The sequence below is a fragment of the Antedon bifida genome, chromosome 1 (assembly GCF_963402885.1).
Source record: "Antedon bifida chromosome 1, ecAntBifi1.1, whole genome shotgun sequence".
Lineage (NCBI taxonomy): Eukaryota > Metazoa > Echinodermata > Crinoidea > Comatulida > Antedonidae > Antedon > Antedon bifida.
In genome coordinates, this window is record NC_136226.1 from 16590711 (window position 1) to 16603337 (window position 12627).

General features: G+C 33.5%; 2 protein-coding genes across 3 annotated transcripts in view; both read right to left on the reverse strand.

Annotated features, from left to right (window-relative positions):
- Positions 1-12627, reverse strand: part of LOC144844428 (uncharacterized) — a 162197-nt gene that overhangs the window by 74465 nt on the left and 75105 nt on the right. For both annotated transcript variants that reach the window (XM_078701343.1, XM_078701335.1), the window contains exon 4: positions 1195-1327. In XM_078701343.1, the coding sequence (XP_078557469.1) occupies positions 1195-1327 (133 nt within the window). The remainder of the gene's footprint in view (positions 1-1194; positions 1328-12627) is intronic.
- LOC144852480 (somatostatin receptor type 5-like) lies at positions 6069-7642 on the reverse strand. The gene has a single exon (XM_078710303.1). The coding sequence runs from the start codon at positions 7616-7618 to the stop codon at positions 6596-6598; it is 1023 nt and encodes a 340-aa protein (XP_078566429.1). The 5' UTR covers positions 7619-7642; the 3' UTR covers positions 6069-6595.

The following is a 12627-nucleotide window of genomic DNA, read 5'->3' on the forward strand; positions in this document are numbered from 1 at the left end:
TTTAACCGGTTATGTTGCGCTGCCTTTTAACCGGTTACCACAAAATTGCCCTGTTTCTGCTCCCAAGAAAATGGAGTTAATTTATTCACACCATTTTTAACCAGTTATTTTTATGCAGCAGAAACAGACCCATAATCACATGTTTATCTTATGATGTTAATTGTTATTAAATCTGTCTCCTACTGAACATGAAAAAAGGGAAAGTGGACTAACATTAACAATCAAATTTACCCTTCAGACAGAAACAGGTGCTTAAAACAATGTTTATATAATCTTGTAAAACATGGTGATAGGTTGTGTTCAGACATAAATTCAACATAACCTCAGATCAGGTGAACAATTTTCATGGTACATTATACGAAGGTTGATGCCCTGCAAAGTCATATGGATGACTACAGTGGTTACATCACTTTCTCTGCTATTGCAAGCTTCAATAATTTAATGCGGATTTGAAAATTATTTTGAATCTTCTTGTAATCAATAAATATAATCCAGCCACCATAGCCTAATAAGCCCACGAATCAAAAGCACAATCCAGGAATTATTTAACAGTATTTAAAACAACTAGAGGGTGAGCTCGCTTCGCTCGCTCCCCCTCTAGGAAGTGTAGACGATGGTTCTCGGAATGATAATGTTCTTCTTTTACGTTTTCTGTCGGTTACCATTATTGAAAATGCTTGACATTCGTAAAACTAAACTATTCTGTTTCACAGTGTCTTAGATGATTAATAACATTTTAAAGTATATTATTATAGATTATTATTCAAATAAATATCATCCTAATAAGTATTAATAGTTATTCACTCTCACAAAAAATTGGGTCTGAAAAAAATTTATCTACCTGAGAAAAATGTAATTTAAAGCAAAAAATGGTCAAATTGTCTGGAAGACAATGAGTTTTTGGGTAATTTAACTGTTTATTTTGTCTTTTTATAGGTGAAATAATTTTTTTCCCCCGTTTTTTTTTCTTATGGAAGTGAACAACTTCATTAAAACTGCAAAATGGCCTATTCAAAGTCCGATTTTAAAAATCTTTATTTTTCATGATTTTGGGGGACAATACATCTTTAATGTTATCAAATCTACGTTTCGCGGTACATCTGAGATAGATAAGGTAGGTATCCAAGGCGGAGATTTGTACCGAAGTTTAATTTATATATAGATACATGTATAAATATTAAGATAAAATCAAACCTTTGAGTAATTGAACTGGGAAAACATTCATACGCTCCACACGCTTTTCCAGTTCGTACTCAGCAGAGGCAGCCACTGGATCAATATCATCATTTCTACGATCGTAGTCTGTATTGGCATATGTGGAAAAAACCTGCAAAAAAAAATAAAATAAAGAGTCTATAATTTATGCTTACTTTGGAGATAGGCAGGCATTATGGAAAATCTTTCACAAAAACATCTTGGATCCCATGAACATCCAAGTAACAAGTGTAAATACTTGCACTGACACATTAAATGAAACCCTTCCATTACAATTCCAGTCATTTTGATATCCCATGTGTTGTATGTTTGCTCGACGCAAAAGTATATAGAACATGTTTTCTCAGATAAACCGCACCAAAGAACCTAGTACATTTTCCAAGACGATTACATTAAGCACCACTTTAAAAATCTTTAAAGAACAGTTTCCCCCCTAAATTAATCAAATATTTAAATCAATTTATTTATAGTTATTCTTTTCAGTTTCAAAGATTGTAGAACTTTGAAACAAAACAGGGACACCATTAGGACCCAACAGGGTTTCACCTTAATAGGGTTGTCCCCTTAACACTTTGACTGCCAGAGGTTTTTCCAGTTAGAAACTGCCACCGCCAGCGTTTTTAGCCCAATTCGATGTTTTTATTAAAGCTGATTGAAACCATGTATGTGATCTGATTTATATGTAATTTAGACTAAAATAATCATAAAGATTTTAGCTTTACAATGGTACCAAGAACGATTTTTAAATCGCAATATGTAAATCGTAATAGTAAAATGAAAGTAACCCACTTTTAGAGTTTTTCGTAGTTTCGCGGAAGAAAGTCGAGATATTCGCGATTTTGTGCAAGACATCACAATATGAAAATATCGCCCGGTGAGATCAACAAACAACAAAAAAGTTACTTACACGGCACCGATAGGCCTATAAAAACAAGTTATCACTATCGAAAAATGTATTACATTTTATAAATCATAAATCTTACATCAATGTTTCGCCAAAATCCACATAGTAAAGACACCAGGCCTAGTTAACCAGGCCTAAAGTTGGTCCGGAACCGTTTTACGACTAGGCCTAGGCTAGCCTAGTACTACTAGCCTAGATAGTAAATATCCATACCATTTCAAAACAAGTTTTTTGCGTGAAACTCGGTCACTTTCAGTAAAACACCAAAACAATTAGGGTATACATACAATAATAAAATGAAAGACTTCATATTGAAAATGACTCCATTATTTTTTATTCAGATAACAAACATGTCAATCCACAAAAACCTTTGTAATGCTTCGGCGGCGGCATAGCTAGCGCGCGACCGATACACAATGCGCCAAGCCATCGCTCTACGCGCTACTGTGATGCGCGGTGTTTGTTATTTCGACAGGTACCATTTTGACAGTCGTTCGTAACCAGATTAGTTACTTTCAAATTGTAAAATATTGACGGTCCAGACCGAATATAGTGTTCATCTTTATAGTATATACCAATAATTAACCTATCTACCGGATTTCGTAAAAAAACGCGAAAAACGAAGATCTTCGTGTTTGGCAGTCAAGCGTTGTGTTTCCAAAAACGAAGATCTTCGTGTTTGGCAGTCAAAGTGGTAATAGGGTTGGCTAGAGTGTTAAAAGAAAAATTTCTTCTTGGTCATTTCACCTACCCTTATAACACTTTGACTGCCAAACAAAGAGATATCACTGTTTCAGGGTTTAATTATTTATTATGGAATCTGATAGGTTTATTGGTTTACTAAAAATATGGACACTATTCAGTCTGGACCTTAAATAATATACTATTTGAAAATAACTAATCTGGTTACAAATACAGCTTTCAGAATGGTACCTGTTGACACATGCAATGGACTTCCGAATCACACAGCATATGCTACAATGGCTTGTCACATCATGTATGAGAGAAAACCACTACCACAGTCAAAATGTTAAGGTTACCCTTATTAGGGTTGGTCAGAATGTTAAAACATACTGCAGTTGCGGATCTAGGATCTGGGGGTGGGTGGCCACGAAAGTGGCAAAGCGTCAGAAATTTTTTGAAAAAAATAGATGCTTACACAGTTACACACTGTTTAATAGGCTAGAGCAACTGTTTCTATCACATTTAATAACAAATATTACATAATGTAAATTTAAATAAATCCTTCATAAATACTGTACGGATCTTTTTCGATGAACTAATAATAAACTTTGATCGAAATGAACTTTTGATCACGCGGTACTCCGAAAATGCCTCTGATATGGTGCATGTGTGTGTACTGTGTTGTGGTGGTCTGTTAACCTCAGATATATATCCTACAGCCAGGTGAATAACTCAATGTAATTTAGTTATTTAGTATACAATGGTTGCACTAAACACTTTGACTGCCAAACAAAGAGATATCACTGTTTCAGGGTTTAATTATTTATTATGGAATCTGATAGGTTTATTGGTTTACTAAAAATATGGACACTATTCAGTCTGGACCTTAAATAATATACTATTTGAAAATAACTAATCTGGTTGCACTAATAACTGAAATGGCCCTGTGTATTATTCTAATGACGTCAGCATTCACACGCACGGTTCAAGCTAGACAACGTGACGTGACGCTGGTGTAGTAGGAGTGTGTGCGTGTTTTGAAAATAACTCAGTTGTGGGTATTTTCTGAAAATGTTAAACCTCGTTTTCTTTTTAAACTCTTGAATTCATAAATAGTAATTAAAATATTAGCTCTTTCACTATGTAGGCCTATTTACACAACGATAATGCTAATGCCTAGCTCTAGGCCTACTCTAGTCTCTTCTTAATTAAAAGAGTCAGGTGCGTCGAACCCACGTCTAGCTAGCCACCTTATTCATCCCCCCTAGATCCGACCACTGTAATGTCCCTTGTTTGTTTAATGAGAAGGTGTCTAAATAGGATATGTTCCAAAGGTTGGGTTCTACTATAAATATACAGAAAACAAACATGAGAAACATGGGCTTTATGCAGTGCTACATCTAAATATATTATTCCATCCAATTTATTTACCATTTCACATTATAAAAACAACGACACCTAGGCTAGGACACCAACAAAATATATGCAAAATAAATATATATTCCATATTAATTACTGTAAAGTGTAAGATTTAACATAAGGCTTAAGCCTTTTAAAAGGATTACGACATGTGTATAAGAAAAGGCCCGACCAGAATTTGGAGGGGAAAACATGTGAGCAGTTTAGATCAGAGAGAGTATTATGTTTCATGTCATGTGACACAAAATCTAGGTACACGATCTTAATTACTGTTTTATCGTCGTCAGCCACTCTCTCGTACTGAGTAAAAAAAAAAGAGATGTTGCGGTAAAGCAGAGAGTATCGCGTTTCATGCCATGTGACCAAAAAAACTAGGTCTGTATTAATTACAGTCTTCTGTCGGCAGTCTTTTGAGCGACCGATTGAATACTATATTTAGAATGAATTGTTTACGATTTTTTCTCGCAATATCAAAGATCGTAGGCACGCCTAGCCTATCGGGGGTAGCAGCCATAACAAAGATCGTTTGCGCGACTATAATTATAGACTGTGTAGTATTCGGGGTTAAGATTCTTATTATTATATATATTTTTATGACGCACTGTAACAGGTTGGGGAACGCTATTTTAGGCGCTCCTTTGATCATTTTTATCAAGGTCTGTAAATCATGATTTTAACATTTTGGTTTTAAATGTTTCCGAAAGAACCAAACCTTTAAAAAAAAAAACCTACTTCAAAATAATAATTCCATTTCATTATGTGGTTATTTATCATGGTAATGTTTCCTATTGCCCCGTTGACACTTGCATGACTAATTACAGAAAGTTCTGGGACATGCATGAAATTATGTGCAAAAGTTTGTGAATAATTTGTGAACTGTGCGCAACGCATGTCTACACACTACACAACATAAGCGATCATAATTTGCGCATGGTGAGTTTCTAAATGGATACGCACATAGGTTACTCATGTAGACAAAGTGACCTATACATAACAATCATGTATTCACAAAAGGCGTAAATTGATTGTAACATGTGTGACAACGGGGCAAACATGAAGTTACCTTTTTAACTCTAAATGTGATGTTAACATCCTAATAATATATTACAATCTATATTACATTACAATCTATTGAACTTTGAAACGTGACACTAATGATATTTATAACTAATTAATTTAATAACTACTTCAAAGTAGCTTGTGTAACTGAGCAAGTTTACTACATGACTTAATTTTACTTACTTTATAAATACTAAAGTACATTTGTGAATATGTACACACACACATACACACGCACAACTACCCTATAATTATAAACCACAATTTGTGGTACACAAAGAAAACTTTATAAACAATAATATATTTGTATAGGCCTGATATTAAGAATATGTATTCTGCCAAAATGCATTACTTTTACAATTGTTGGATTTAATTTTTTCAGAAAACTATGCAGAGACATTTCATTGCATTTCTTTGTGAGCCTCTTCACACAATGAGAGGTTCAGCTAGCCTGGTATCAACTTATCTTGAATGTAAACTTTCAATAAAGTTTATGTCAGGGCTGACCTAAATTGACTACACCATTTAAGTCAGCTTAGGTCAGAACTAGCCCTACTTTACTTGAAATCTGAATGCAACTATGTATAGCAATTTAACATGAGCTTTGACATCATATGACTCAATAAAAACAAAATATACATACCAATACAAACCCCACCTTAAAAAATTAAGGAGAGGTTATATATTTGTACTATAGCTTTAGATTACTTTAAAAAAAACCCAAATGTAAAAATAAATATTTACACTGTCCAAGTAATCACTCCATTTTTCATGAGGGTGCATAAAAAAAAATTGAGGTTCCAGGGATGTTCCTGGATAGATCGTTAAGATTTTAACGGATGTCCGTCCGTCTGGATTTAGCAAGCTTCAGAGGCTGGAGTTGACCATAAAAATTTGTAGCGTACACGGCGGAGAAATTCTATAATCATGCTACTTTAGTGAAAATTTTAAAATTTTATTTTGTCCAATTCATTTTTAGTCGTGTACAACGCGACTCTACAGCTCACCATGTCGGTCGGTCGGTAAACATTAACTTGAGCACGTGACTGCAGCCATGTATATGGCCTTGTTCATTAACAACTGATAATTTGAGAATGTTTTGGTTCTCTGGTTCCAGCAACATGTTCCAGGGGCTTAAAAACAAACTTTAAGGTTCATTCAATAGATGCAGTTATTATCTTCTTTTCTAATTGAACGTTTGCCAATATTACTATCATCTTCTAAATCTTTTGTTCTGAAGCAATAGGGGGGCCTACAGTGTTTTAAAAGTAGCATGGTAAAATATGTGAAGATGCAAACAGCATGTAGATTATTTTATGGGTCTACTACTACTTGTTGTAATGGAATAATCTCGTTTGGCCCAGGCTTGGATTTTTGATTATGCGAAGACTTCGATTTAATGTTTGAATGTTTAGTTGTTCTTGTTCGAAAATTAGACGTAGGTTCATGTACAAATCTCGCCAAACAGGGCATAAACTTGGCACAACACCACATTTTCAACAGATTCTGTTTGAAATTTTGTCCAATGAACGTGTACAAGACTGGATTTATTACACTGTGAGAAAACAACATGCCAAGAAAAAATGCATGAGCATCTGTGTCTAGATTTTCAGAAAAAGTTACAGAAAAAAAAAATGGCGAAAACAATATGACAAATGATAAAACTATGGAAATAGCAAGAATGAGCACACGCTTTGATGATTTCCGTGTTGTGTTCTTTTGATCAATCTGTTGTGCTGAAGCCATGGCATACACAATCAGAACATAACAGAGGATAATTGCAATCAGCGGTACTGCATAGTTCAGAGAAAATGAGTAATACTTAATGTAGTCATCAAATTGTCTTATTTGACAATAATTAATTTCTTCCGACTCCAAAATGTATGTATGTACCCACATTGGTATGGAAACTAATCCTGAAACTATGAAAGTTATAAAACAAACACATTTTGCAGCTTTTTTTGTGCGGTAAACCTTCGACGAAATACAATGCACGATGGCGAAATACCTATCAAGGCTTAGAAGAACGATAACATATACAATGTTTAAATTTCTCCACAATTCCAAGCCATTATAAATCACACAAAAAGTTTCCGAAGGGCTAAAACATTCAAATGTTCTCCAAACGTTGTTACCAAAATAAAATACACCATTTATACAGTCCAGTACAGCCAGGTTGAAAATGAAAATATTTGGTATATTTTGCACGTTTTTAAATTGTAAAATCATTACAATGATTAGTAGGTTGAATGCTATTGTAATAATAGATGCTGTATATTTAAAAATCAAGTGAGCATCAACCACAGGACAATCCACTGTTGAATTCTCAGCACCCATTTTAATATACTGACACAATGAAAAAATATAATATAATTCAACAAGCTTCCTCTACGAAGCAATAACTTGTTCTGCTTCTGCTGAGTTGTCCTTTTGTATTTATACATTAAGCAATATAATCTCTCAACCAATAAGAAACTTTCTTTCTGAACCAATCAAACGGTGATTTGATAGTTGTTATTGATAATATTCAAATTACACAAATTACAACATTTCAATTAAAACTCTAATATTCAGTATGAAAATCATCAACTTTACACAGAAATTTAATCTAAAATTACTAATATAGTATTTGTTACTTTAAATGTACATTACATTATACTGAGAGCAAGCAAAAAGCAAATATATATATTGTTAAGCATCAACCTCTGAATAAATGTCAGAGAAGAGAGGGCAATTGTTTTTGGCATTTAGTATTCTTTTTGTTATTATGTACTATATTTTAATAGGTCATCGACATAATTCATGCTTCAATTCTAAAATAAACTGATAACAACTCTTGAAAACATTAACAAATGAATCGCTATCATATATTTTAAACTTTAAAAACACATTTTAATACTGTAATGCAATAACAATTGTTCCTGTTCCTTATTTATCAGAGTCTTTAATTGGTTTTTTGTCATAAAAAAAAAACAAAATTAAAGAAACAGATGCTGCTCGAAAATCAGGGGAGGAAAAATATTTTTTTTTGCCTAATAAAATAACCAAAAGAACTTCAAACAATGGGCTTATTTTGTTATCAGAAAACTTTTTTTCTATTAAATTTGTTGTCAAACTAATGTGGTAACCATGTGGAATATATCCCTTATGGGATGACAAAAAAGATAGGGGTGGATGCCGCTCTCAAATTTCAGGTCAAAGGTCATTTTCAAGGTTATAAGGTCAAATATGCTAAAATAGAGGTTTAAGCTATTTTCAACAACGTATAAGCTAATTAAAAGAAATGTAACTAATATTGGATCATTATGACATATTGCGGTAGATGGTCAAGTTCATCAATTTTTCTTTTTTATTTTTTTTTTTTTTAAAGGTCATTTTCAAGGTCATAAGGTCAAATAGAGCACAGACCTGTTAATTATCGGTATTAATAATTGAAATAAATATAATTTTCATGATAGCCTGGGGCTGATGGTTATAGTGTGGTTTAAAAAAAACCAGAATTGTACTGGGAAGATTTTTGAATCACTCCTGGAAGGTGTTCAAGGGATCGAGACGATGAGTCCTAGAGTATCAAAATAACCAAATTGGAGGCCTACTGGAATGTATTTAATTAGTTATCCGCTTGGTAGAGCGGATAACTCCTTGTTATTGTATGGGATCAATATTTTTGGTTGTGATTGTAAATATCTTTTTTTTCATCTTCATCATCATCTTTGTTATTCTTCTTTCTTTCCCGGAATTTTGTTCGCAGCGTATCTCTAATTATGGTCAACATAAGATTGTATAACTTTGTCATAAGATTGACCTGTAGCTGTAGATGTGCAAGAAACTTCGTTATATGACGTTAGAGTCGCGCAACGTAAGTTACGCGCGATTTTATGAATTTCAATGATTGATCATAGATTATAAACCAAAAGTCATTTTGTTTTGACACTTAGTGAAAATTTAAGTCATATCAAGGGCAAACTTTCTATGGATTAAAAATGACATGTTTCACAAGAAGTTAAGCGCGCACGCACATTTAAAATTTCAAAATGTGCAAAATTAATTTCTAATCAACTTTCTACGCTGATCATGACATTTTAAACATGTCAAAAATTCCCACGCGCGCGAAAAAAATTACGCGTAAGGTGCGCACGGAGCATGAAAATCATGTGTTTTTTTCTTGAATTATGATTTTACAGCCATTCTTAGTCATTTTAAAAAAGATTTACATCATTTCAAATTAAAATGACGTCATACGAACACGTTGATTTAGACCATTTGCGCACGTTTTAGTTGCAAAAGTAACAACATATTGTGAAAATTAAGCCCATTTTTAATCTATAATAGCTCCTCAGGATCATCCACGACCCCCAATTTTTTTAATTTAATATGTAAGCAGATATGTTGTAGATATGAATTCATGCAGAACCTTTACCACTCGGATGTTATGACGTCATCGTATGGCCACACGAATGTAAAATATAGGATTTTTTACTCTTTCGTTATTGCTCATCAAATTCAACAAAGCGCTTCTCGCTTATACGTATTCCATTTCCCCCGAAATTTTAATATTGTCTACGTTAATCAACTATCTTTCGCATAAATTAAAAATATTTTAATTTTTATGACGTCATGTCTAAAAACGTAAATAATGTGGGTCACTTATTTTCATCTTTACAGTAAATTTCAATCGTTATAGTTATAGCTCGTCAGAATAAAAAGTGATAATCATGATTAAAACGTTTTCTGGAAGCTATTGGATTGTAGATACAAATTCATGTAAACATTTTGCCAATCAGATGTTGTGACGTCATCATATGGCCAGTTGAATAAAAAAAGTTGTATTTTCATATTTTGCGTAATAGTTCATCACATTTAAAAGGGTGCGCATCTATATTTTACGTATTCAAATTTCTTCTACACGTTAATAATTGTTCCTGAGATAATTTCCTTCTGAAATTGCTATCTAAGTGTTTCATTTTGATACCGTCACCATGTTAAAAATTGGAATAAATGGCGGGTCCCGTAATTTCACCTATTCTACACTGTATGTAATATGTATACAGATTATACTGTTTGCATATGTATATATACTATATGACACAAAATTGACAGAATTCAGCACTAACAGCATATCATATTCTTCAGTTCTTGTCATAATGCCATAATCTTTATCTGTGTGCAATATTCCAACGTATGACGTGCACGTGGCGTTTGTCGTGGTGCGGATAACTAACTCGTCAAAGTGACGAGTTTCATGTCTAGTTTCATTTAAAATCGGTCACAGAGGTTTTGTGGGTTGAGAGTAATGAGTCCATGTCAATATCCGGAATTTTTCTGGGATGGAAGGAGGTAAACGCTCTGAGAGGTGGGTATTTCTTCCAGCACTGATATATAATCTATAATATATACATCTCGGGTAAAAGCAAACGATCGAATCACAACCACACATGCATGCTTTCGGTAACAACTTCATATGGCTCTTTAGTTTACATACACATGTAACAAGTTCCAAACTGACAACTGGGTTAGGGGCTTCCAAACAACCCGATTCATTTAGGCCACATACTGATCTCTGCCTGATAGTTGGCCCGTATGTTCTATGATGTCTGTATTCACCATAGCTGAGTTTTTTTTTATTTTAAGCGTTTCCCTAAGTGAATACAATTTAAGGGAAATACAGTACTTAAATGTTTATTGAGTAAGGTGAAATACTTAATATTTAAGGCAAATATATCACTAGTGTTAATGGTATATGGTCACTGAGTCTAGATGGAGGTAGCATTTCAAGACCCTCCAAAGAGTATAGTCTGTTATTATACAGTTATCTGCTCAAGAGTACCATATTATATTCTTAATCTTAATCAATTCCATTTACAAGGAGTGGATGCGTTACGAACGATTTCCAGTATGACTTCTTCCCATAACCAGCAAATAATGACGTACTGCAACCTGTAATGGCATGGAAGCTGGTTAGATTATTCTTAATAGGTTTTCAACCACTTTATTGTTCACTATACCAGACATCGTCCATACTTTAGTATGGTTGCTATTGGAGTTACAAAGTACATATCATTATACATCAACTTTCATGTATAATTGCATAAGCTTTTTTGTGATTGAATGAAAGAATGTCTGAAAACTTTGTAATATTTGTTCTCCTCCAAACAGATGAATGTGGCCAAAAATACATATGGAAGTACAGATTAGTACATTGGGACTATCCTTTCAATCGTGTCACTACTTTTATCAACCTCTTTTCAATGTAATGATCAAATACAACAAAATGATGAAATATCTAGGTAACTTGCATAAATACTTGCATAGTCACCATAGTGTGACAGCCATGTTTACTGAATCCTATAGTGGAACATCTGTGGGTATTTTAACGCCATCCATCAAGATATGTGAAGTCAGATTTGGTTAAAGATATTAAAATTGGGCTATGATCATACTCAATGGTTGGTCAGCAGATTTTAGTTTTTTTGTTTTGATATACTTGATCGAAACAGTTGCCTTATAGAAATCCGCAAAGGTTTAGAGCGATGCTTTCTCAGTGGCTCATGAAGTTCTAAGTTCTACTGTTTCTTTTCTTTCAATAAGTTGTTACTTTAAATGTAAGATCTTCCTTATCATCTGTCAGGTCAAAAGAATACTTTGTATTATGTGTGATTCGTGATCAGTCTGACCATGTCATGCAGAACCTATCAATGAATTACAGCGTATCTAATATACCAATGATTCTATTTTGAATTGATCAATCATCCTCTCAGTGTTTAGAATAATTGGTTCTGATTAGTTTAGACAGGTAAACTTGTTTACACTTTTAACATCATTTCTACAACGAATCCAATCGGTTTTTAAATATGTTGGTGGTTTCAGAAATGACGACTTTGGTTGCCAATTATTCCAATATGTCTCGTAGTGAAAATGTGGATCTCCTACAGTTCATTCCTTTGTAAAATTTAAGTTTGGAAAGTCTAAGCTGATGTCCTTGTGTATTTCTGCTTAGATTGCATCTCATTTGAAAGAAGTCTTCCTTGGCTACACCCTCGAAACCTTTGATAATTTTGAATGTTTCAATCAAGTCACCGCAAATTTGTCTGTCATACAGGGTTGTTAGGCCAAGACGCTTTAAACAATCTTCATATGAATAAGAATGGATAGCTGAAATTAGTTTTGTCGCATGACGTTGTCCTCTTTCAAGTGCGTTTATGTCTTTTTGGAGATATGGATTCCATACCTGGATACAGTACGTAACGTAATGTTTGTAAATAGTAATGATGTTTTCCATGTGTATAAATGACCTCTTAATTACTTAAGGAGTTTCATATCTGTTATCACTGTCAGCCAAGATAACA